This window comes from Cydia splendana, chromosome 19 (assembly GCF_910591565.1).
Source record: "Cydia splendana chromosome 19, ilCydSple1.2, whole genome shotgun sequence".
In the NCBI taxonomy this organism is placed as follows: domain Eukaryota; kingdom Metazoa; phylum Arthropoda; class Insecta; order Lepidoptera; family Tortricidae; genus Cydia; species Cydia splendana.
The window spans coordinates 3,104,989-3,131,965 of NC_085978.1; the positions used below are offsets into that span (position 1 = coordinate 3,104,989).

Here is a 26,977-nt window from a genome sequence, read left to right on the forward strand (position 1 = left end):
TAAATCTTTATTTTATTCTGTTTTTAGTATTTGTTGTTATAGCGGCAACAGAAATACATCATCTGTGAAAATTTTCAACTGTCTAGCTATCACGGTTCGTGAGATACAGCCTGGTGACAGACGGATGGACGGACGGACGGACGAACAGCGAAGTCTTAGTAATAGGGTCCCGTTTTACCCTTTGGGTACGGAACCCTAAAAAGACAAAGCAGCGGGTAAGTTTTTATTTATGTATAAGATTTTTTTTGCAATGAGTCATACTTTTCAAATTATTAACGAAAAAATACAAACAAGGAACCTTAGAATTTATTATAATTAACTTTCCTTCTTTATTATCTTTTTAAATATTGATCCCTGCGAAAAGTATACTATATCTTTTTTGTACAAAATTTTGTGTAAATTATTAACGTTTTACAACATTTTTTGATATTGGCCACCGTTTACGAGTTATTTACGAAAAACTAAAAAAAGGGACCTTAGAAGTGATTATAATTGAATTTCCCGCGTTAATATCTCTTTGAATATTGATCCTAGCAAAAAATTGTACTAAATCTTTCTTGTAGGCAATTTTATGCAGATTACTTATGTAATAGAATATGTTTTGCTATGCGCCACCGTTTAAGAGTTATTTACGAAAAACTAAAAAAAGGGTCCTTTAATATCAAATCAACTTCCACTTCCGGTCAAGAATTCGATCAAGCAACCGGCAAATTCTGATTCAGCGGGGTCTAATTAGGTTAAAAAACCCGGTTGCCAAAAAGTAATACGATTTGCCAGTCGAAATCGATATTATGAAAAATATGACCAGTCTAAAATATTTGAATCTTGTATATCTATGTTTAAAAATTATTCAATTTGATTAATTTTATAGCTTTTTAAAATATGTTTACACAATTTATCAATCGTGACTGAATTCCGGATTGGTTAGATGGGTGTGTGCCTTTGCTGCCCAACTTGTTATAAAATGACAATATGACGGACGAATGTCTGAAATGTCACCGTATTTAAGAATTATTTTGCTTTTCTTCGTAAGCATGTTGAAAAACATTGTGTGTATAACATATTTGCGTATTTATACTGTGATTACCCATTTTATGAAACGTCCGCTAAACTAGCATAGGTCCGACGCCGACAGTGGTCACGGGCGTACTGGCGTGAGGAATGGGCGCAAGGTATTGCCGCGTAGGGTGTAATTTAGTAAGCAAAATGTTGAATTCATCAAATGATGAATGAAAACATTAACGTTTCGATTAAAGGACAAGCAATAATGAAGATTTACTTAAAAGCTATCGACTGAAGTAAGTTTCATATACATTTTCGTCGTAGTACTTCTAACATAAGGAAATAAAGACAGTGTTAGGCATGTTTTCAACTTAAGATTCTATCGAGAAAATTATGAGCCGTCGTGTTTCTGACAAGCAATAACGTAGTTCAAGGACTGAAGTTATACATACTAGAAAATAATGCATGAATTCCTCGTAAAAGTCTGTAAATATGGTGACAAAAAAGCGCATTTTACTACACACCGCGCCTTAATAGGATTAGTCCGGTTTCCTCACACCTCCTTCACCGAAAAGCGACTGGTAAATATCAAATGATATTTCGTACATATTTTATATGTTCCGTTAAACTCATTGGTACGAGCCGGGGTTTCGGTTTGAACCCGCGACCTCCGGATTGAAAGCCGCACGCTGTTACCGCTAGGCCACCAGCGTTTTGTTACGTTTCATAAAATTCTATTATTTATCTGCACTACTTTTTTTCGACCCTGAATCGTTTACGCCTGTGTTTACGTGTCTGCTATATCAATATTAGTCAATATTGCAGCCTTGTTCAACTTTCAGAAGCGAGGAAACATGTAAAGTACAGGTTAAAGGTCAATTCCAAAAGTCATCATGGATATCGTTTTTTAGGTTCTCGGGGGTGCAGATTACAAAAATTATGACGATTTTGGAATCCAAGACGGCGAAAATTTTCTTTGACTGTTAAAACAGGATCTTGTCGAGTATTTCATTTTAAGTAGGTAAAAGCTACAGGAGTTGGAATTTGAAATGTTACCTTAATAGGCTCTCCATCTTCATCCACCACGAATCTCTTGACTCCTGTGTGTATCTGCTCAATGAACGCCAGCATGGCATCCTTGTTTAATCTCCAGAAGCGAGGCAGTTCAACGACCATAGAATACTTGCATTAAAACTCAAGGCTCCCTTCGATGCAGTTGAAGTGAATGTAGTGGAAACATTTGAAATGTTACCTTAATAGGTTCACCATCTTCATCAACCACGAATCCCTTGACTCCTGTATGAGTCTGCTCAATGAACGACAGCATGGCATCCTTGTTTAATCTCCAGAAGCGAGGCAATTCAGCGGCAGCAGGATATTTGCAGCATGAGAGCTCGAAGGTCACTTCGAAACAGTTGGAGTGGAGGTAGTTGAAGTCTTGCATGCCACCTGGAAAATGGAGAATTGGAAAAAGTTTGAGTTAATCATTTTATGACATGTCAAAATGTTAAAGTAAAGTAGACTCTTGACAGATGATTTAAGTAGTATCTGTACTGTACCAATACGGAACCGGCATATCCGACCGCATTTGTGACAGCTGAAGTACCTAGGGGGCCATTTCACCACCATTTTTTTTTCTTTTTTTTCAAAATAGTTGTACAGCATAACAGTATTATATACTGTCACTGCAAAACTACAAACAATTTAAAAACAAAAGTAAGATGAACCAATAATATTACAATTAGGCATCGACTGTTTCTAGACACCTTGCACTCTAAGATAGAACAAGCACATTCAAACTGTTGAAAGACGTGCGACCACACGATTCAAACTGCAACTCACCTTTAACAGAATACCAATCGGCACCATTAGTGATGCCGTCCTTGAATTTCTCAGGGGGTCACGTGTCGCCTTGGTGCATCACCTCGTTTTTGGACGCATATACACCAACATGGGATTTATCTTCTAAAATATACTGTAATAATTAACACAGTCGATTTCAACGAACCTTTAACAGATAACCAATCGGCACCATTAGTGATGCCGTCCTTGAATTTCTCAGGCGGGCACGTGTCGCCTTGGTGCATCACCTCGTTTTGGGACGCATATACACCAACATGGGATTTATCTTCTAAAATATACTGTAATAAATAACACAGTCGATTTCAACGAACCTTTAACAGAATACCAATCGGCACCATTAGTAATGCCGTCCTTGAATTTCTCAGGCGGGCACGTGTCGCCTTGGTGCATCACCTCGTTCTTGGACGCGTATACCAAAGCAAGATGCTTGAAAAGCGCATCGTCTGGCGACTGGCTTTCCTCGCAACAGTCTTTGCCTGACCTGTAAAAACATAAATTAATGTGAGAAATATGAAACGTAATGTTCACGTGACTTTTATGTTTGATATATCTCCAACTCGGAGCAAGAGATTTAAATGATCATCAGTGGATAGTGGATACTCTCCCGCTGCAATAAGGTCAATCATACTGGTAGCTAGCAAGAGCAACCACAGTGCCTCCTTAAGATTTCCAGAAAGCACAAACTGCTTGCCCATGACCCATTTCATGAGCACGTTAATCTTAGAATAGTTGCCGATAGGCATCATCTGAACGTCCGTCTAACTGTGAAAAAAAAGTCAGTTTACTAACCTCAAGTCATCATAAGGATAGCTAGCGACCACCGTTCCTCCATGCAGATTGCCGGACAGCACAAACTGCTTGCCCATGACCCATTTCATGAGCGCTACAGTCTCAGGCTGCCGGTGCCCGAACAGATAAGCTTCATCCTCGGAGCGGTGGCGGTCGAACTGGTCGGGGAAGTCGCGGTTGAGGTCGACGCCGTGGGCGTTGTGGCGGCCGGGGCCGTTGCCGATGGAGTCGCAGCTGCCTTCCTGGGATGGAGAAGATATGGATGAGTCTAGTAGTGGACATTCAAAGCACTCAGGTCAGCTTTCCTACTTAACCTTCTCCACTTCGCCCTGTCCACGACATCGTACTCGGATAACCTGCACTTACTCATGTCCTTTAGCACTACATCCTTCCATCTTCTAGATCTTCGACCTGGGATGGAAAGATGTACTGCCAAATTTCCTACGTAGCCAGAAGGATTTCTTTTTACGTGACCATACTATCGCAGCCTGCTCTCCTGCATTTTTTCGGCAATGTCGCGCACGCCCAGCTTCCTCGTACATAAAAAGGTCTACCACTATCACTATCGTCTACTACCGTTACATTTTAACAGTGGTGTTGTGCCCTCACTACCAATAGGATAATTATAAGTACACCCTGAGGCTGTGGAGCCTGTGGACTGAACGCACGCGACCGGCGGCGCGGCAAATGATTCATATAAACTAATCTAAAATTATGGTTTTCCCTTAATTTTCATTTCGTCATTGACTGTTATTATGTTGCACATATCTGACCCTATGTATATACTGCGCATGAGACGCCACGAGCAGGCCTCCAACCCCCGCCCATCTGGGGGAGCATACACCTGCCGCGTGTGTGGACGCGGGATCCCCTCTCGCATAGGACTGTACAGCCACGAACAAAAGTGTCGTCACCAGGATGCTGCTTAAAACATCTGACACAGATGAAAAGGCCTATTAGGTACTTACTACCTAGGTACCCACTTGTTAACCTACCTATACATATGTGATGTACGCAGAGCATGCAGAAGTTATAGCTATAATGACAAAGGTTAAGTACCCACCTACTACCTACTCCTGAGGGTGACCCGTTAGATCTTTACGAAAACTTATTCTATTCCAAACCTTACTCCTTAGACATAAGATCCAGAGCGTATACATATTCATACGAAAACGTATTCTATTTCCAACCTTACACCCTTTACATAAGATCGGAAATGTATACATATTCAGCCATAACAACAAACAAACCCAGTGCGTTATGTTATCAATATCCCCTTGCACTTTGCGAGCCTAAGTGATAACAACTACTTATACAGATCAATGCCCTTTGGCATGCATGCGATAATGGCATTTATTCCTTTATTATAAGGTGTAATATCCGTTTTCTACGATATGCCTTTCCGTGACTTAACACGATCGTGTTAATAACTCAGGAATGAACGCAATATTTCAAAATTCGAAGTAAAATGCAAACACTGGTGACGGCCGCGGCAACCAGGTGGGAACGAAAGGTCCGATCGCTGTGTCTCGCTCCAACCTACGGTTGTCGCTGCCGCCGTCGCAAGTCGCGCAATGTCGTGGCCGAGTCGTAAGAGGCCGAACCACAACGGTTGGGTAATGCAGGGCGCGCGTGCAAAGGCCGGTTGTAATGTATGGAATTGTAATGAGTAGCGCATGTGATGTGACAGCTCACATATCATTAAATACATTACAAGCCAAAATTTATCCGGTTTTGTATTTTTAAGGTATCGTGATAAAAAAAAATCAAACCAATTTATGTAGTACATTCGGCAGTTATTCATGCTATGATGAATAAAGTGAATGATTAACTAAGTAAGAGTGTAAGTAATTTTTAATACTATGTGCAAAGCTTTTATACAACTTTCAAGGTTGGTTAGGGTGGTATTCCACTTGTCCAATGTGTATTGCATCTCACTCTCTCACTAAGCAAAATGTGAGACGTAAATAACACATTGGACCAAGATATTGGACAGATGGAATACCAACCATAGCTACAGTTGCCTCCAGAATCTCGCGAACTAAATTGACAGGTCAATGTGCACAAATGATACCACAGTTTGGCCAGTGCTGTTCATATCGATATTTTCAAGAAAGTTTGAATTAGAGAATATCGCGAAAATTCACCGCTAGGGGCGCTACTATTGCGCGGTCTGTTAAAATGTATCTTTAAGTAATTTTGTTAAGTTATTTTACAAATATTATTTGATATTTCGAAAATTGTGCAATTTTATAGTAATAGAGACAAGGATATTGGGATAAACATATTGTAATTAATCGAAGCGGTGGTTGCTGAGTGGATATGACGTCGGACTTTCAATCCGCAGGTCGCGGGTTCAAATCCTGGCTCGTACCAATGTGTTTTTCGGAACTTATGTACGAAATATCATTTGATATTTACCACTAGCTTTTCGGTGAAGGAAAACATCGTGAGGAAACCTGCATACATCTGCGAAGAAATTCAAAGGTGTATGTGAAGTCCCCAATCCGCATTGGGCTAGCGTGGTGACTATAGCCCAAGCCCTCTCGCGCATGAGAGGAGGCCTGGGCCCAGCAGTGGGACGTATATAGGCTGAATTATATTATATATATTATATATTGTAATTAAATAAATATTTTATTTTATTTATTTTGTTTTATTTGTTAGGAAAACTTACAGCTAGAGTAACAATTTAGGTGATAACATAGAAACAGTGATTTTGGCTCAAAATACAAATAAGGCCAGTTCAGACGGAGAGATATTACGTACAATGTGATTAATTTCTCATTTAATTTGTGTGGTGTGGACGCAAAAATTAAATCGTCTCGGTGATCCCTATTGCCTAATTCCCTAAAATGAACATTCAAGTTGACAATTAGGTCAGAATTTTACAATCAATCTCATTATGAATCAATCTCATCTACCGACCACATGTTCAAAATTATATCACCAATTTTAGATTTAGGTATGGCGACAACCGAGATCTTGAAATAAATAACTTGCCCCCAAACCTGCATACTAACATTGAAATTTGTCAATTTCGCATCCGCACCTCCTGATTTGATCGGTAACGTCACAATTTTACAATCGAATCCACCACTTTTCTCGTCACATTCATATAAATCGAAATCGTTTGTGACCCCTAAACAATTATCACATGGGTAATATCTTACTTATCGATATAATTTTATCGACATATACTCGTGACTATTTTTTCTTTGCTATTCCTGGTATCATTTTATTTGTCAAACTCATGTCAATTTAGTTCGCGAGATTCTGGAGGCGACTTTAGGCCCCCTGACCTAATCGTTCCAACGTGGGTGTTACGTTACAATCACGTGTTACTCCGATATCTCGATCAGCCTTGTGTAACCAGTTGGCTACTTTCACTGCCAGCAATATTGCTTATGAATGAGCGTTGCAGGTCATTTATACACGCGATCAATGGTTAATACCTAGTATAGTTCGTAGGTTTCTAATAGAGCCCGACAGCTAATCCTATTGTCTATTGTTAAGTAAAACCGCTCGTGCCACGTGCCACAACCACCTGCATAAAAAGTACAGTACTTCGGTTACTGAGTGCCGGCGAGTCGAACGCTACAGAACCAGTCTAAAATGTGTCATCGAGATGCGTCCTTTGTTCGCGTTATCGGAGAGCGCACCTACACTGGTTTTTAGGGTTCCGTACCCAAAGGGTAAAACGGGACCCTATTACTAAGACTCCGCTGTCCGTCCGTCCGTCCGTCCGTCCGTCCGTATGTCACCAGGCTGTATCTCACGAACCGTGATAGATAGACAGTTGAAATTTTCACAGATGATGTATTTCTGTTGCCGCTATAACAACAAATACTAAAAACAGAATAAAATAAAGATTTAAGTGGGGCTCCCATACAGCAAACGTGATTTTTGACCGAAGTTAAGCAACGTCGGGCGGGGTCAGTACTTGGATGGGTGACCGTTTTTTTTTTGCCGTTTTTTTGAATTATGGTACGGAACCCTTCGTGCGCGAGTCCGACTCGCACTTGCCCGGTTTTTTTGAGCGTTGGACTAGCCCGCGCTCAGGTGCCAAATAGAATAATAAAATTGAGACCCTTTTTTGCAGGTAAGAAGCACGTGCGGTTTTACTTAACAATAGACAATAGGATTAGCCGTCGGGCTCTATTAGAAACCTACGAACTATACCTATCCTCCTAAGGCCCAGCCTTACAAATGAAAAATCCAAAATTTGCCACTGATATTTGAACCTATAGTTTAGGAAATAGAGTTGAATTCGAGTTGTTGGAAAATTTAACGAAACAAAGCAAAAGCGACTATGTTCCAATTGAATAGGATTTAAATTTCATCGAACTGAAGAGGTAATATAGGTAGGACCTTGGGCCTTAGGAGTAGGGTTGCCATACGTCCGGATTTGTCCGGACATGTCAGGATTTTTGGCCTTTTGTCCGGATTGCGGCCGGATTTGGCAAGTGTCCGGATTTTTAGGAATGACCTTAAAAAAAATGTTTACGTGATATATTTATTACTACAAAGTTTACACACGCCTACGCCAAATCTCTGTTACAAGAAATGTCCGGATTTTTAGGGTGATGTCAGGATTTTTATCAGGACATTTAATTCTTCCATATGGCAACCCTACTTAGAGGCAGCTACTATGCTCACTTTCATTAGTTCATTACCTTTTGTGTTATTGTGTTATTTATAAAATTGTTGATGTATTGTTATTATTTTTGCTTCTATGTAAAATTCAATGTTTACGTGTAAAAGTGCCCTGGTGGCCTATTTGCTGAATAAATGTTGAAGTTTTAAAGAACTTTTGAAGTTAAAACTAGGGTATTATTTTCAATACTGGTATTGAAATCCGATATTGGCCCGCAATACCGGAATTAAGACGAAACAGGAGCTGAGTTTTAAATATTTTAGGTAAATATACCCGCCTCGCTAACGGAAGCGGCACCTAAAAGTAGTGCGATAAGGACAAGGCGAAAAATCCTGCGTAAAAATCTCAAAAATCGAGGTTTCGTACTCCTCTGTTTCCTCCTCCAAAACTTAACCAATCGTAACCAAATTTGGAAATCTAAATGATTATGAAATTATCTGTGTCGGACCGTTTTGCTTTTTTGGCTAATTGATATCAGTTTTAAATGCCACGCCTCTCATTGCGGCATAGTCAATTAGGCCATTTTGGCCATTTTTGAAGGGCTCTAGCGCCTTAAAAAACAAAATTATCAAAAAAAGCAAAACGGTCCGACACAGATATTGACAATATTAATCTGTGTTGAAAAAATCATTGCTCTAGCTTCAAAACCCATGGAGGAAAACGAGGAGTACGTTTGTATGGGGAAATGACCACTCCCGTTGGCTCTTAATACCGGTGTTGAATATTACGACAAAAAAGAGCGAGCTGGGGTTTTAACCAGCAACCTCTTGAAAGTCGCACGCTTTTACCCCTAGAAATGCTAGAATACCAGCGCTTTTCAGCGGGAAAGTATATTAACCATGAAAAAATGTATGAACACAACTTAGAGCATTTAATATAAACTGGAGTCGCCTTTAAGAGCTTACCCCTCTGCCGAAAACCTTGCACAATTGTGCAAATTTTTGTATGGACTGACATGGCTATTTATACGTTACGTACAAATCATGTAGAAATAGCAATACATTTGACGTCCCCTCCCCGCAAAAATCGGCTGACTGTTTTGTACAGAAAACGACAACCATGAATGACGTCTCCAGTTACTTACTAAATGCTGTAAGGAACACAAGTATGGACTAGTGTAAAAAGGCGTACTACGCATATTCGTGTTAAGCAGGTTCTACTATACACAATGTATATGGTCACTTTTAATTGACCGTGAATCTAACTTTTAAGTCACCTTTTTATCATAAAAACGTGCCTATAGCGTAAACGCCATTATTTCCACTAGTAGGCATTTGAAGAGTACAGTTCGCCCAGTACCTACTATTCTTTACTGTATCAAAAAACCACGGCATCAGGGTCATTGACTTATTGGAATTCTTAATATCTATTCATGACAAGAGCGAAACGCTATCATGATTCATGATTTATACAACGCTATCAGATGAATTCAGCATTCAAATTCGGTCATGTGAACGACCTATAAATAAAATTGAAGGCCACGGAGATTGGACTATTCTTCTTCTGCGTCGAATTACTCTCGGCAGAGCAGTCGTGGTCACGTTGAACGACGAACGATTCTACGCCAGTTCTCCCTGGCAGATGCTTCTCTGGCACATGTGTTAAGTGGGGTGTTGGTAAGGGCTTTTATCTGATCCGTCCAACGCATTGGGGAACGTCCTCTTGACCTACAGCCATTGACCCGTCCCTGGACAACAAGTCTCTCCATGGCCTGCTCTCCACGTCGCGTCACATGTCCGAAGTATCTGAGGATACGCGCTCTGATTGGACTATTACCACAGAATAAATAATAGTACTAGGTACAGTCACCTGCAATAACATGTTACTCTTTGAAGGCCGCAAAAATATCTGACACAATCTTATTTGTAGAGCCATAAGAGCGTGTCACATATTTTTACGGTCTTCGAAGAGTAACATATTATTGCATGATTCATGATTTATACAACGCTATCAGATGAATTCAGCATTCAAATTCGGTCATGTGAACGACCTATAAATAAAATTGAAGGCCACGGAGATTGGACTATTCTTCTTCTGCGTCGAATTACTCTTGGCAGAGCAGTCGTGGTCACGTTGAACGACGAACGATTCTACGCCAGTTCTCCCTGGCAGATGCTTCTCTGGCACATGTGTTAAGTGGGGTGTTGGTAAGGGCTTTTATCTGATCCGTCCAACGCATTGGGGAACGTCCTCTTGACCTACAGCCATTGACCCGTCCCTGGACAACAAGTCTCTCCATGGCCTGCTCTCCACGTCGCGTCACATGTCCGAAGTATCTGAGGATACGCGCTCTGATTGGACTATTACCACAGAATAAATAATAGTACTAGGTACAGTCACCTGCAATAACATGTTACTCTTTGAAGGCCGCAAAAATATCTGACACAATCTTATTTGTAGAGCCATAAGAGCGTGTCACATATTTTTACGGTCTTCGAAGAGTAACATATTATTGCAGGTGACTGTACAGAAGCCTCACTCTCTAACAAAACGCGTCTGTTACGATCAGGACAGATATGGCCACTAGGTGGCGACAGCGCCACGCGCGGCTTATGGCTAGCCACCAAAATTGGTGTGGAACGGATGTACTTTTAGCTACCTGTAGCAAAGCGACGAAATCGCGGAGTGAGCCACGCCTGCTATTACCATTATGTTTTGTTATCGTCGCGAACTTGCATTCGATTGAATTGATTAAAACTTTAACGAATATTGCGTGGCATTTTGACAAAAACCTACCGTGAATGAATTAGTGACTTAGGTACCTCCGTACCTACAAACAGCAACACTCCACTGTCCATCGGTGGACCTTATTACAAAAGGCATAAAGTCCAGGTTAAGTTAAGAGTGTGCGCCATGGTACAATGAACATGATTATTCATGGCGGCCGTGAGTTTAATATAAAGTAAATAAAATAGAAAAAATGGATATCCACGTATTTTGCAGTGTTTAAAGTACTTTAATAACAATAAATACGTAGCATAAATGTGGACAAGTGAATATATGGCTGCAAAATAGACTAAAATGTGAAAAACAAAGTGCCCTGTGAAATCAAAGTCCTTGAACAATTACGAAGCTTTTTCTTATTAAAACAAACATTCTTAGACGATAGCTTTCAGTGTAACAAGTGTCCTTTTTATCACTTTAATTTCGGGTGAAATAACAGTGTTATTACATGGTTTTATGATAAAAAACTTTAACCTCAAAATTCAAAAACTTTGTAACTGCCGCCCCGAAAATTGTACCGTTACGCGCGTCGCGGCTCATCGGACATTGACCCCCAAGCGCCAGAAACACAGTTTTCGACGTGCAGCGCCATCTATTAAGCCCAACGAGAACTAGTCAAGCGCTTTAGATTCCATCCAGAAGATGGCGGTTTGCGTAAGATGCGAAGTAGTTATACCAAATAGAGAATATTTAATTTGCTCGCTATGCAAGAAAATCTATGATATAGATTGCGCTAACGTTTCTAGTCAGCGCTTTTATAATACTATGACTAAGGAGCATAAAGATAAATGGACTTGTAAGCCGTGTCTTTCTAAACCTAAAAAAATGGAGAGCTCAAACTCACTACCTAGATCGCAAATACCGAAACCAAAAACATCGACACAAAATAGAACTATACAAAACTCGGAACCTACTCTAAATATGTCACTGCGACCACGGTCTGCCCTAAATAAACCTGCTAGACACATGGACAGTGAGTCATCGGATGTGGGTGACCAGATTCTAAATGACCGTAATATATCAGGAGATACCATGAATTCCAGTATTACACTATCAACAACACCAGCCCCTACCCCGCAACGACCAACGCATGCGTTGTGTCTAGAAGATTTTAAAACCATATTGAACGAAGCACTGGAACAAAATAAGCAAACCATTATCTCTGATATGAAATCTATTATTCAGCAGGAAATAAGTATAGCAATTAACAAGTTTCAAGAGGACATCTTACGACGCACTCATGCCATAACTAAAGAACAGACTGAAATTAAGAAAGAGCTATCAGCGACGACCAAAAAAATTCAAACTCTAGAATCCGAAAATAAGAAACTCGAAACGGAACTAAAATACATACAAACATCAATAAATAACCACAAAAGTCAAACCAGCGCTCCAGCTGATAATAGCGACAAGAAAATTGTACTCCACGGTCTGGACGAGCTGTATGGGGAAACGGAACTAAATGTCCAAGGGAGACTGCTTAATATATTTCGAGACATAATGAGTGTTAACTTACATGGATATATTGAAGATACACAGCGCATAGGCAGAAGAGGAAACAAAAGACCGCTAGTCATAGAGCTCTTGAGTAAGAGCATGACTAGGTACTTACTACAAAACTGTGAGTTCTTCAAAAACACAGGCTTGTCAATTACAAAGTACCTTGATGAAGACTCTCTGAAAATCAGACGAAATTTAACTAATGCCTTGCGCGAAGCAAGACGCGAAAGAAAGCACGCAATAATTCGAAATAATAAATTGATTATAAATGGGAGGGAGTGCTCATATGAGCCGTCGCAAATAGTAAATCAGACACCATCAGATAATTCTGCCATACCAAGCCAACAAACACAAGACGTGAACAACAGACAAACAACCCAAAACCATTCCTTTCGAGTCTAACTTCAATATATTAGTACAAAACACACAGAGCCTAAAAAATAAAACCCACATAATTGAAAGCCTACAACTAGACCACCAGTACCAGGCACTATGCCTTCTAGAAACATGGATCACTCAAGAACAAAAGGACTATATACAAATGGATAACCACACCATTGCCGCCAGCTTCAATCGTGTTAACCACCGCGGCGGCGGCGCTGCGATCCTGGTGCGGGACGGGGTGCAGTACAGCGCGTGGCAGGACATAGCGGACCTCTCAGTTGAATGCGTCATAGAGTGTTGTGCCATTGAAATAAAACCCGATATAGTACTAATAGCTATTTATAGACCGGACAGAGATATCGAAACCTTTTTTGAAATATTGAGTAAGATATTAAATAAAATAAAGTCAAAAAATAAAAAGCATATTATAATAGCAGGCGACTTTAACATAAATAAAAATGAAAGCTGTAATACTTATTGTAAATTAAAGAATATTATGCTAGAATATAACCTCCATCAGATAGTAGACCAGCCCACCAGAGAAACCAATTTAAGTTCGACTTGTATAGATTTTATCTTCACTAACAACAAATTGTTTGACATAAAAGTAGAAGATTTAGGCATTTCCGATCATAAAAGCATATTGTATTCGTTTAAACAAAATAGTCCTTCAAATAACCCAATTCATAAACAGAAAAGATATTTTAATACATCTAATATTATGTCATTTAAATCTGCACTGTGTGAAGTAGACTGGAAAAATATTCTGGTTGATACAAATAACCTTGATAGTAACTACAATTCCTTTGATTCAGTACTGACAAAGTTATTAAATACCTACATTCCACTAAAAAATACAAAACTCATAAATAAAGTTCGGAAAAGTTGGCTCACAACCGGATTAAAAATAGCCTGTAAAAACAAAAGATCCTTAAAAGCTCTTGCAAACCAAACAAACAGTAAAGAATTTAAAAACCATGTTGCCACATACACGTACATCCTTAAAAAATGTGTCAATAAATCTAAAAAACTTACCTTTGCGCATCAAATGTACAACTCGAAAAATAAAAATAAGACAATGTGGAATATTGTTAAACAGGCTACAAACAAAAATACTACACAAAACCACAAAAATATGACAATCAAAAAAGATAACAATATCATAAAATGTCCTAAGATGATTTCAAATACTTTTAATGATTTTTATGCATCAGTAGGCAACACCCCGATAGATGGCAGCAGCGACAATACGTCTGCAGCCGGTCGCCCTGCGGTACAAACCTCCCTCAACTCCATGTACCTATATCCAGTAACAGATAAGGAAATACGTAATGTAATAAACCACTTACCCAATAAAATCAGCTGCGGCATTGATGAAATCCCCTCTATCTTAATAAAAGCATGTGTAAACGAGCTAACTTCGCCCATCACCAAACTAGTCAACCAATCATTTAGTGAATGTAGCTTCCCGGAAAAATTAAAAATAGCCAAAATAAAACCTGTCTTAAAGAAAGGTGGTAAAACAGACAATCCCTCTCACTATAGACCGATCGCGCTGCTACCCGTTATTTCAAAAGTTTTTGAAAAATGTATGACAAACCGCATCTACAGTTTCTTAGAAAAATACAATTTGTTAAATGATAATCAGTTCGCATTCCGTAAAAAACGTTCTACCACCCTCGCAGCTTTTAACTACGTGCAAACAATAGTTGACTACTTAAGAAATAAGCATTACGCAGTGGGACTATTGTTAGATATGTCCAAAGCATATGACAGAGTGTCACACCCCATACTGTTACAAAAATTAAACGCAATAGGCATATGCGGTAAAGCGCTAGATTGGATGAAGTCATATCTCACGTCACGACAACAATATGTAGAAATAGAACACCTTGAAAACCAAACCAGAACATTACACAATATCCAATCCAATATACGATATATCGAGAACTCAATCCCACAAGGAAGTGTCATAGGGTGCATCCTATTCCTCATTTACATAAATGACCTTCCAAAATCCACTGAACACAAAGTTGTTATGTTTGCCGATGACATATCGATCTTATTCCAATGCCCAGATAACAATAGCAGCAGTTCCTACATACAACAAACTTTTAACTCAATAACTCATTGGCTCAACGATCACAACCTCATAATAAATAATGATAAATCAAAATTAATCCAATTCAGACCAAGACAAAAGCAACCGCTAAACCTCAACACTGTAATAAACAACCTAAATATTGAAGAAGTACCCGACTGCACCTTATTGGGCCTTACACTGGACAGCCATTTGACATGGAAAAAACATGTAGAAAAAATTAAAAATAAACTTGCCCGATTTGTGTATGCACTTAGCGTATTGAAGTGTAGCACTACCTTAGAGTGTGCGCTGGCGGCGTATCACTCGCAAGCAGTCGCATGGCTACGCTACGGGCTTCTTTTGTGGGGCCACAGCACCGACATTCAAAACGTTTTCATCATGCAGAAAAAATGTATCAGGATCCTAGTAAATATACATCCACCCCACAGCTGTAGACCACACTTCAAAAAATCTTAACTTACTGACCCTCCCCTCTCTGTACATTTTGGAAGTAGCTACATTTGTCCGAAAAAACTTACATTTATTCCAATTTTGTCAAAACCCTCGACGTCAACACTACATAGAACTCCCGGAGCCTAAACTAGAAATATACAAAAACGGACCATACTACAGAGCCATAAATGTTTATAATAAAATCCCCACATATTTAAAAACAGACTCAAACTTCATAAACCGCCTTAAAACTATGCTGATGGATAAATGTTACTACTCAATAGCCGAATTTATGGAGGATGATACTATGTAAATAAATAAATAGTAACTTGTACATATAATATAAATATAATTGTATTATATTATAACATATATTATATTAATACAAACAGTAATAAGTACTTAAAACGTAATGTAGTAGTCCTTGTTTATAGGTAATAAGATTCAAGTATTCGTTAGAAGAGGCTGTTACAACTTAAAAGTGCAATTTAGAAAATGTATAAGTATTATAATATCGAAACCTAAGTATAAGTCAGTAGTAATAATAACCAAAACTGTGAAATTGTGAACCATAAATTTTTGCTACACCCTTTCTAGGGTCCATGTATATAACATCTGTACTATGGTATGCAAATAAAGATCTCTTATCTCTTATCTCTTATCTCTTTAATCACGAATGTTGATCAGAAATTAGGTACAGCAGAACCTCGATTATCCGAACTGATTTACTGGACCTACGTTTACGAATGAAGCATAAGATACTCTGTATGTAACTAACAAACTATGGATCAACTTGTTCTGAAGTTTCAATTTCGGCAATAAAATCATGTTTCGGCCGAATGGTCTAAGAGCTGCCAGGCGCCCGAATTAATTAATAATGATAGTATGGCACATTAACTAGAGGGATTTCGTTGCTCTATAAATTGCAAACCTATTTCTGTAGCTCTCCGTCTAGAAGGTTTCGCTTTCGGGTTCGACAGGTTTTGGCATAAAAATCATGTTTTGGCCGAAATTAAGGCAAGACCAAACCTTCGGTTACGGTAAAATAAAACGATTTTCGGTCGGACTTTAATTCTAAGTTCGGTACTTTCGTTCGGCAGTACTCCAACTATAATAAAAGCATTAATATTTCATGCTGTAGTCAGTTAAATAGCTCTTGATCACTCTAATCGTCATTACCGCACAAAAGCCTACTCATAAAATTATTATGACACAGTTATTTGATGCTGCAAGCGTGAAATGACAAACCAGAAAACAATAGTGGATAATAACCCGTTTCGCTTTTAGACCGTAAATAAAATGGTGTTACTACAACACTGTTAAAAGAGGGCCTGCCGCCAACATCGACTCGAGAATCGTTATCTACCTCTCTATCGCACTTGCTCATTCGAGGGACAGAGAGGCAGATAACGTTTTTCGATTTTTCTATGTTGGCAGTAGACGCTTTGACCTTTGGTGCACCTTATGTCTTTGCAGTACGGTTTAATATCAGTTAATAATGTGAACTATCGCAATGGTGCAGTCAAGTTCATTAATATGTATATGTTTCTTCGCCTTAATTCATTGCAATAAGGTGAACTAATGTATACATATATGTGAACTCTGTACAACAGCTAGTGGTAATATGCGAGAACCTTATGTGTGTGGGATAGAGTTCAAAGTTGTTTGATGTTTAGAGAGTATAACCTTGAATTATAAAATGATTTGTGTGCTTTGTTTGTATGGTCACGCTTTTATTTGATTTGTTGGTTAGTCTTGCATTTGTGTTTGCATATGTTTATTTATTGTTTGCGATTGGCTCGAATTCGGGAGTACCATTTTTAGGGCCCTGTCCATCACTGATGGTGCACTCCATTACACATTCATTCTCAGCCTGTCTCGGGTGTGTACAGCGGACAGCCAACATTAAAGGCTATATGCATAATTGCATACTATGTAAAGAGTTCCAAAAGTAGCTGTCAATCTATATGGCATACAAATCATCAATGTCAATGACCTTGTGCCGTAAGACCTTGGATGCTTGAGGAGAAACATATAATTGAGTGTTTTCCAACACTTTCCTTTGCATGTGTAGTATACATATGTTGGGTATCTTATTCACCTGCGCTATGAATAAAAAAGTAACAAATTTAAAATAAATCCTACTTTATTTCCTTTGCATAAAGTTTAAAGTAGTTTAATCCATCTATGTGGTTGGGACTATAATATTGAACGATAAAATTATAAGTGCTGATTAATGCCTATTAGTTTTATTACCGTAAATTGCACATTAAATAAGTCAATTAGGTGGTCTTCACATTAGGTGACCACAAGCCACTCTGATGTGTGAGCAGACCACAATTATTCCCTCTGGCCACATTGTCCTTACTATTACAAATACTCTATAGTGTATGGTTAGCCATAAATAAATGTATTTTTTAAATTTTATTTATTTATTCATTCATAAAATGTTACGGGCCTGATTTAGTTAAATTATATGACAGGTATAGACCAGCAATTCATAGCTAATTCAGGCCAGTAAAGCGTTTATTAATAACGCCATAAGTTGTTAACCCTTGGAGCGCCCCAGAATTACCATAGTATGGAACTCCTATACTAATTACCAGCACATGTGTGACAGTAGGGCACTCCACGGGTTAACTATAACTTCTCTTCTAAGTTTAATTTATAAGCTGAATGATATGAAATGTTTATAAATGTCCCTTGTAATGAATAGTGGTTGTCTATATTCTAAATTATAAACACTAACACAGTGGTTCCCAAAATTGACTGGGCTCCGACCCACCTAACAAAAACTGCTAAATTAGGGAGCCACCTCTTGACCGTCTTAAATAGGGAGCATTAAATGTACCGGCTGTTAACCCGATCGGTCAGCATGTCGTCTTATGTATTAAGGGCCCACTCAGACTTCGCTTGGTGGGTCTCAACCCATAGTTTGGGAAATGCTGCATTAACAAATTTAATAAAATAAATTGTCCATAAAAATGAGTGGATATTTTATAAGCTAATTTTCCTTAAATGCACTGGCAAATTTTAGCTTTAAAAAATAAATGTACTCACAACACTGCTCTCAAATCCATCAGGGTTGAGCGACGGCATCAAATGGATCTCCGTGTTGTTCACCAGCTTCGTGACCCGATCATTCTTGCCGTAGTTCAGGATCAGGTACTTGGCCAAGGACACCATCAGCTCCCGGCCGACTGCCTCGTCGCCGTGCATGTTCGCCACATACTTGAACGCTGGCCGGCCAGCGTGAGCCTTCTTCACATCCTCAGATATCTGGATAACCAACAATTCACGTCCCTCCACCGACTTCCCAATAGAATAAACTTTAGCGAGATCCGGATGTGTTTTTTCTAGGTCCGCAAACAACTTCACTAAATCATCATACTTTGTATATTTAGATACACTTAGAAATGATTCATCTTCTTCTTCTATAGAACGCGGCACACATTCACTAATTAATACAGAAAATAAAACCAATACGAAAGTATTGGAACAGGTAACCATGTTTGCACCGAGAGCGGTCTGAAGGGATATTCCCGACAAAAACACTGACTACACGATAATAACACTGCGATCGCTTATCGTTGTAACATTTCTGAGTTATAGTTAATTGCGGCCTGAAAGCAATTTATAAAAACAAGAGATAAGAAAGAAAACGGGAAATGACTTTATACGACAGCTGAGCTGAGCTGACGTCACGTAGGCTGCATCGCACTTGACGGATGCTTGAAGTGTTGCCCTAAACCTTTTAGAATAGCAACCCGAATTTCATTTATGAACGCATCTGTAGTTGATATGTGTGTTCGGATTCCTGGTCATATGACATTGACTTCGTATAGCAATATTAAGCAAAACGTGGATTTTAACAAAGATTTTGTAATTTATATAAATGAAAGATATTTATTAAAAAATATGTATTATATTACACTAGATATTGTTAATCTTAAACACAAAATTGCTTAGAAGAATTGGTAACAACAAATGGCAAAACACCGATCATCCAGAGAATCTCGTGTGACAGCTCGATATCTCGTGTTTTATTCGTGGATTTGATAATAAAACAATAAGTAATTAAAAATCCTCTTCTATGATATTGACAATGGTTATTAACGAACTAACTTAAAGTTTACAATTGCTAAGTTTGTGACGAGCAGTGTGACAGTAAAACGTCCTTTTTGTGATGGATAGTGCTAGCGGTAACGTTGGTGAAATGGGTCGGCGAACCGGAGAACTTTTAAGGCGTATCAACCGCTTCACAGATGGCCCCATGACGAGGAAAAAGCTGATAATACTCTTCCTGGTGGTCATCTTCCTGCTCCTCTACGTTGGTCCAACTTTGATGAGCTGGTTCTTTAACACTGACGATGCGGCGTCGGGTCAGAGTTTTTGCCAGAAGCAATTTTTAAATCCTTTCCAAGACGCTATCGGCGATTACGACGCCTATATGAGACCTGAGAGCGAAGCTACATTGTCCAGTGTCCGACACAACTATGTGCCTTATGTCGGTAATGGCCTATTAGGCCTAGCTTTAGACCATGATAGTCATATTAATATCAAACATGGGCGCACACTATCGCTCCCCGTAAAATATCACCCTCTATACATCATAGAGGATCCAGACATGAAGGAATTTACTGTTGCCGAGTATAAAAAAGGTATCATAAACAGATTTCAATGTAGTAACAGTGGCTTACAGATTACTTATCAGTATTACGCACACAGAACGATACCATCACTGTTTGTGCAAGAGATTTGGGTCAACAATCCGTCAAATAAACCTAGAAGTGTAAAAATTTCAACACCCAGGGTGTCGGACTGGCCCACAGCTGTCAAACAAACTGTAAAACTTCACCAAGGTGTGGACACAAAGGAGTATGAGGTAGTCACTGGAATGCTTGAAATACCAGACAGCGATAATGTTAAAGCTGTTGCTATTGTGTGCAGAAAGCTTGGAAATACAATACAAATTGATGCACGAGACGGTTTGGATTTACTTATTTTGACTACCGTCCAATATAGTCAGCCTATAAAGAAATCTGAATATGCAAAGCATAAGGATATAGTTGAAACAAAAGCTATTTCAGAAATGGAGAAGGTAATTTCTCTAACCGGAGATAGAGCTGCCGCTAAGAAAGTAAAGGAGAACCATGTCAGAGTCTGGCAGGGGCTCTGGTATACAGGATTCTACATTTCGGACTCAAAAGTCCAAGGCATAATAAATGGAGACCGCATTAATGCTACTATCTACTCCATTCTGTCCCAAGTGCAGAGTTATGAACATGAAGAACATATAAAACCAAAGGAAAAAGCTGAAATTTTGCGTACACTAACTTATTCAGAGGGCTGTTATGGAGGACATTCAACCTTAGACGCATTTAATTTATGGAAACCTTTAAATAACCTAGAAAACTTGAATAATGTTGCTAGTGTTTGGCTGTTGACATTAGAAAAACATGGCTGCCATAAACTCCTCAAAGCCGGAGCTAGTGGAGTCAACCAAGCTATGATACTAAGCTTTGGAAGCTTACGATTCAGCAACCAACATCTTGAATACAACATCCATCCTTCTAAACTACACAGAGACTTTTTATTCCGCAGAGTCAACTACGGAAACATGACACATGTTAACATAAGCGTAATAGTCCAAGAAGACAACAAAGCAGCTATATTTGTAGCCTTAGATCGCTCTGACAAGACTTATTATGCTTGTGATGCTGGCTGTCTCGACTCTCCAGTGCAACTTGGTCCGTACAGGAAATACTTCCCAGTGAAATTGACTGATCCTTTAACAGCTATATTGTATATAACAGCAGACCAGCAACATATGGAAGAACTAAGGCATGCTATTCATGTTGTTGAAGTAGCGGAAGCCCCAGCGCATGAAAATCACGTAATCGCCATGCACAAACACGGTCACAGTTTGGGCGGATTAAATCCTCTATTCTGGATATCTATAATAGCTCTAATCGTCGTCTTCCACTTGTTCTTATGCCGGATAATCATGAATGAGTTCTGTGGCAGCGGCGTAGCTTACAAACGCCTGTATAATAAGCCTTGAAGTTGCCTTATAAAGTGCTTAGCTTGACTGATTGATCCTAGAATTCCTAGATATAGGAGAAACTGCACAGTGCCACAGAGTAAATAATAGTACTACCATACAGAAAGGACACTTCCTACAAAACCGAAGTTTGACAGCGATTCAGGGATGAATCATGCTGTCCCTTTCTAATGTATAGCACTATCCCTTTCGGTTATTTAAGGTTGTCAAAATTCAAGTCATTATCTTACCTGTGGTGCACGCAAAGGGACGTCAAGTTGTGCCAACCATAATAATTGCTGGGAGCAATGCTGAGCCGAACAGAGCCGAGCATGCCCGAAAGGAGGAGTGTCGCCCCACTGACAGTGCACACATACACAATCAAAACAAATGACTATCTAATCTTTAATGATAATGACAGATAAAAGTCTGGAAAATGTGCAGTCGTTGAAATAATTTATGATATTGATAAGGCAATTGATAACCAATTTTATTGTGACATCACAAGTTAAGGGCCCATTCAAATCTCGCCAATATTGCATGCGATTTTTGATACATTGGATCGATCCATGATTTTGTTGTATATTAGTAGCCTAGTAGCTGGCATTGTGTTGTATATCGCATGCAATTATCGATGTGGTTTGTAGTTTGTAGAGGCCCTAAGAGTTCTAATGATAAAATGAATCATTGTTGAATGTTTTGAAACAAATATTTTCTGTCGCTTTTTGCGGTCACAGTATTCTATCGATTGAAAATATCAAACTTTTGTTGTATAAACCTTTACACTGTATGATATATAATGCCACACTAGCATAAGTGCAATAACTCATTTTGAAATATCATAAAATTGTTTACTTTGTTCTCACACAGTATAGTCTGTAACTGAACGAAAAGGAATTACTCAAACCCGTTAATGTTTAAGTCATACTAACCAACTTTTACTATGGGACCAACCCCGAAATTACGAAAAAAAAATTGAGTCTTCCATAGGAAATTTCAACATCAGACCAGCAAAATGTATGAAACATCGTTTTCGGGGTTGTTCCCATACTTAGTAAAAGTTGCTTATGACCTAAACATTAACGGGTTTGAGTAATTGCTTTCCATTCAGTTACATACTGTATTATAGTAGTTTATGTGACTGCAACATAATAAAAGGCATTACAATACGGGTGTTGGTTTATGAAACGAGCTGAGAGCGAGTTTATGGTTATGCTGGCCGTAATTTGCGGTTTTTGAATGCATCATAGAGGGTTTATGATGTGTGTAGATAAAATATGTTATAAAATTGAAAGAGGAAAAAGATTTCAAAATTAGTAATTGTACTTATGCTTAGTGCGGCAGTATAATTTGTCATATTTTTTTATTGTAAAGTGATGTAAAGGCATGTTTACAATTGAAAATCGTCCTATACTTGGGCAGCTTGGGCTGACACTCAAAACATTGTTATAGATATATATATATATATACTTATATGATTCTAGGTGCCAGTTGATGTACAATCGCCCTCAGATCTATCAAAGCGGTCAAGGTGCTCAGAAATATCTAAATATGCACTTTAACGCCTTAATAATAGAGACGTGTACAAATATTTGTTTGCCTTGGCTACTCTTATATCTCTGAAACGATTGTACATAACTTGCAATCACTCGAATAAAAGATATAAAATTTTTAATCGTTTTTGAGGCTATTGTAAAATGCGCAATTCAAAGTTTTTAATGATTCTATCCTTCTGTTTACCAATACTGTATCTACTGTATGTACAGTTGCCAACAGATATATGGGAGCGGCCAAGGTGCTCACAAATATCTGAACACGCCTCTGTTGTTGAGGCGTTAGAGTGCGTGTTCAGATATTATTTAGCACCTCGCCCGTTCCGATATATTTGATGGCGTCTGTACCATTATCGACACAGTTGAGTGAATCAACTTTTTATTGTCTTCGTTGCCATGGTTACGATCTCCTGGGTCACTTTTAAACCCCTGGTTTTATGGCTTGGTTCTATGGCTTAAATACCTATTAAAATAACCAACCAAGAAATTAGGACACGTCCAAAACCGAAAAATATCACCAAACGTCGAGCCTCGTCCAGCTTTCTGAAAACCTATATATATATGTAATGATTATGTATATTGAAATTTTATTAAGATCAATAAAATTAAAAACTAAATTAAAATAAATCCAAAAAAGGATGTGGCATTGTGTCAAAGATGCTGGCAGCATTCCCTCGCTGAATGGCAATACTAATGCGCTGCGAGAGAAAGCTGCCAGCTCTCTGGTCACCGGTAGTATCGACCAGCTTTTTGCACAGTTCTTTAAAAAGAACATGTGCGCTTGGACCCCAATGATTATTAAATATCTTTTTCAAGATTTTCAAATAAGGAATTTGCACGAGGGATGTTATGGATAATAAATATAATAATGGAGATCTTTTAAGAGCAGAAACTATTTAAAAAAAGTTGGTATTACACTCTTAAAAGTAAAAGTTTACCTACTTCAAGTAAGTAGGCGCGAAAATGAGTCTTGGCCTCCAACAAAAGTTTAAAATATATAATTTTAAGCAAGTTGACTTGCATAGTCAGCACTTATTGTTCATATTGTTGTATAATTAAGTGTAAATAATTTATTAATATTGAAGAATGCTTATTTAGTTGACTGTATTATGTTATTGCTTGATCTCTTACCATGCTACATGAATATAAATGTAATACCAAAGAGAATTTGAAATATAGAGAGTTACTGTCATGGTAAATTATGTAGCTATAGACGCTATAGTACATTTACTGCCATCTTTCGACAGAAGATTAAAACTGTTAGAACGCCATTTGACTTTGATCATTATTTTCTTTCACTGATATGTGTTAACTTGTTAAATAATAATATTAACGCCATCTACTCGAGCGTAGGCTGAAGGTTATGGCGCCATCGGTCGAAAAAATTGCACCATACGTTTGGCCTAGTGTCTCTACTTTACTACGCTACTTTACTTTGACAATCCGCCTCTATACACTCTATTCTCTTTGGTAATACTCAGCACGAAATATATTGGACTTCATGGTCTCAACACACTTAGCTAATATTTGCATATTTTGGATAATAGGACGAAGTGTGCCGCTTTAACCTTTTGAACGCCAAGAACACCTAAAGGCGTCGTAACCTTGTTATTATACTCGTGCCCACAGCGCCATGGACAACTATAGGTAAGGCGTACGCCTGTCAAAGTAACCTTCACACTTTCAAGTAAGGTTTATATTAGCTCGCTTGCGCCTGCGACCTTGGCGTGTAAGTGACGTTTTTGTTTATGACGTAAAGCGTTCAAAATTAGGTATAGGGTTCAAATAAACTGAGATTCAGTTCGGTTAAACAATAACAACTAAAACAAGACCCTAATGGTATATGACCGAGAGTTCAAAACTAAAATGAAAATTATTATAATCTTTACGAAGAAAACTGTTATGCACAATTAACCAACACTTAATTTATTTTGTTTCAATGTATTTCGTGCTGACTGTACCTACTTAGGGACTGTCGCAATACTTTTTCTATAGTGATGCTGTAAACGAGATTATGAATAGAAATGTTTTTGTTATAAAAGCTTTGTTTTATTGGTATGCATCGTTGTTTCTTAACCCTCTAAGGGCCACTTGCACCATTCACTAACCCGGGGTTAACCGGTTAAACCCGGAGTTACCATGGTTACCAGTACAATTTGACACTGGGTTAACGGTTTAACCGCTTAGTGGCTAGTTTTCACTATGACATTGATGCATCATGGCGATTTGTTTACAGGTGGCCTACCGCTAAACGCGAAATTTCTTTATCTGCCTCTCTATCGATCGAATAGGCAAGAGTGATAGAGAGGCAGAAAACGAACTTTCGATTGACGTGTTTCACGGTAGGCCATATATGTGATTGGCCTAGTGACGCCCTCTACGCAGAGTTTTGCGTAATATTCCCTATTAATCTATAAATACCTAATTACACTGTAGGAAGGATAACAAAGGCAGCCTGTCCACTGAAGCGGAGAAATCTCCACTACTCTTTCGCTATAGCTAGGTTTTCGCCTCGCTCACCGCTCCGCTTCAGTGGACAGAAAGCCTTACTCAATAAAAGACACATAAAAAACTCTATAAATATATTTACAAAATATGGCTTCTAAAATATTAAGGCACGTATACATTGTAACATAATTATCATTTTGATCACAAAGCAGTTTATGTTATGTACAATGTTCATCAGTATAAGGACGGTGTTATGTAGAATATATCCAAATAAAATCGAATTATTGTTAATATAAATACTACATAATTACAAAGACTGAATTTTTTATTACGCAGAATTATTTTCATCAACGAAAACACAACTGTATATATAGACAAATAACGACCCGCACGGATATGATGGTCGTTCTTGTCTACATGACAGCGTGATAAAACGGTGCCCGTCACTTTCTACCCCGCGGTGTTAAGAAGAGACACTTATTTTATCACGTGGATAAAACCATCCATAATAGCCTTCCTGAATTAAGTTTCTGTCATATGAGAATGAAAGAGAACGGAAACTCGCATCTTTCCAATCTATTTAAATTTGTTATTTTTCTAACATGAAATAGTATGTGTAATTCTGCATAGGGGCTATTCATAAATTACGTCATTTCAAATTAGGGGGGGGGGGGTCTGGACATCGGATGACGGTAGCATGAAGTAGGAGGAAATGGGGTCATTTGAAGCATGATTTTTGGATGATTATAGGGGGGGGGGGGGTCCAAAATCGTCAAAAATCGATGACGTAATTTATGGACAGCCCCATAACACCATCCAAGTAAAAACCGTCTACTTAAGACGTCTAAATAGAACATTCCGTAGACACGTTTTGTTCAAAATCACATACAATTTTGTACATTGTGTACTTTTACTACACATAATTAACGTTTGGGACATACGAGATAGTCTTTTTAGGTCATATTCTCAAACTACCATTTTTTTTAACTTATTCCGATGAACGTAGGTGACATTTTAGATTGACATGAGAACGTTAAAATATCAAAGGTCCTTAATACATACATACATACATAGTAATTAGTTAAACATTTGAAACAATATTGAGAGTATAAAAGTGCAAATATAAACTTTGTGTATCAACGCATAAAGTTCAAGTTTCAACGGATGATATGAAAGACATGACGATTTTCGCGAAGAACTCTTGTGAAGCTTCCATACCTTTAATTAAGGTGTATATAGGCTTGATTTTACGACTCATGTTAGCGTATGAGTGACATTTTTGGTTAAATAAATGTTCGAAATTCAAAAAGCGCTCCGTAACTTACGCGGATATAATACAATAATGGACTTTTTTAGGGTTCCGTACCCAAAGGGTAAAAACGGGACCCTATTACTAAGACTCCACTGTCCGTCTGTCTGTCATCAGGCTGTATCTCATGAACCGTGACAGCTAAACAGTTGAAATTTTCACAGTTGAT

General features: G+C 38.4%; 3 protein-coding genes across 7 annotated transcripts in view; 2 read left to right on the plus strand and 1 right to left on the minus strand.

Annotated features, from left to right (window-relative positions):
- Positions 1-19,165, minus strand: part of LOC134799860 (carboxypeptidase D-like) — a 68,702-nt gene extending 49,537 nt beyond the window's left edge. For 4 of the 5 annotated variants that reach the window (XM_063772262.1, XM_063772264.1, XM_063772263.1 and 1 more), the window contains exons 1-4: positions 18,516-19,165; positions 3,655-3,896; positions 3,177-3,346; positions 2,255-2,451 (exon numbers count right to left, since the gene is read on the minus strand). In XM_063772262.1, coding sequence (XP_063628332.1) covers positions 2,255-2,451; positions 3,177-3,346; positions 3,655-3,896; positions 18,516-18,965 — 1,059 coding nt within the window. In that variant the 5' untranslated portion in view covers positions 18,966-19,165. Of the gene's footprint in view, positions 1-2,254; positions 2,452-2,844; positions 2,949-3,176; positions 3,347-3,654; positions 3,897-18,515 lie in introns of those variants that run through there. The other variant, XM_063772265.1, reaches the window with a different exon arrangement.
- LOC134800307 (uncharacterized) lies at positions 11,678-15,465 on the plus strand. The gene has a single exon (XM_063772808.1). The coding sequence runs from the start codon at positions 11,678-11,680 to the stop codon at positions 12,935-12,937; it is 1,260 nt and encodes a 419-aa protein (XP_063628878.1). The 3' UTR covers positions 12,938-15,465.
- A 305-nt stretch (positions 19,166-19,470) lies between the features above and the next one.
- LOC134799847 (uncharacterized protein KIAA2013 homolog) lies at positions 19,471-25,090 on the plus strand. The gene has a single exon (XM_063772245.1). It carries the CDS (start codon positions 19,642-19,644, stop codon positions 21,517-21,519), a length of 1,878 nt encoding a protein of 625 aa, XP_063628315.1. The 5' UTR covers positions 19,471-19,641; the 3' UTR covers positions 21,520-25,090.
- The last annotated feature ends 1,887 nt before the right edge of the window (positions 25,091-26,977 follow it).

Coding starts and splice junctions, on each gene's coding strand:
- LOC134800307 (XM_063772808.1), top strand. CDS start 11,678: ATGGCGGTTTGCGTAAGATGCGAAGTAGTTATACCAAATAGAGAATAT.
- LOC134799847 (XM_063772245.1), top strand. CDS start 19,642: ATGGATAGTGCTAGCGGTAACGTTGGTGAAATGGGTCGGCGAACCGGA.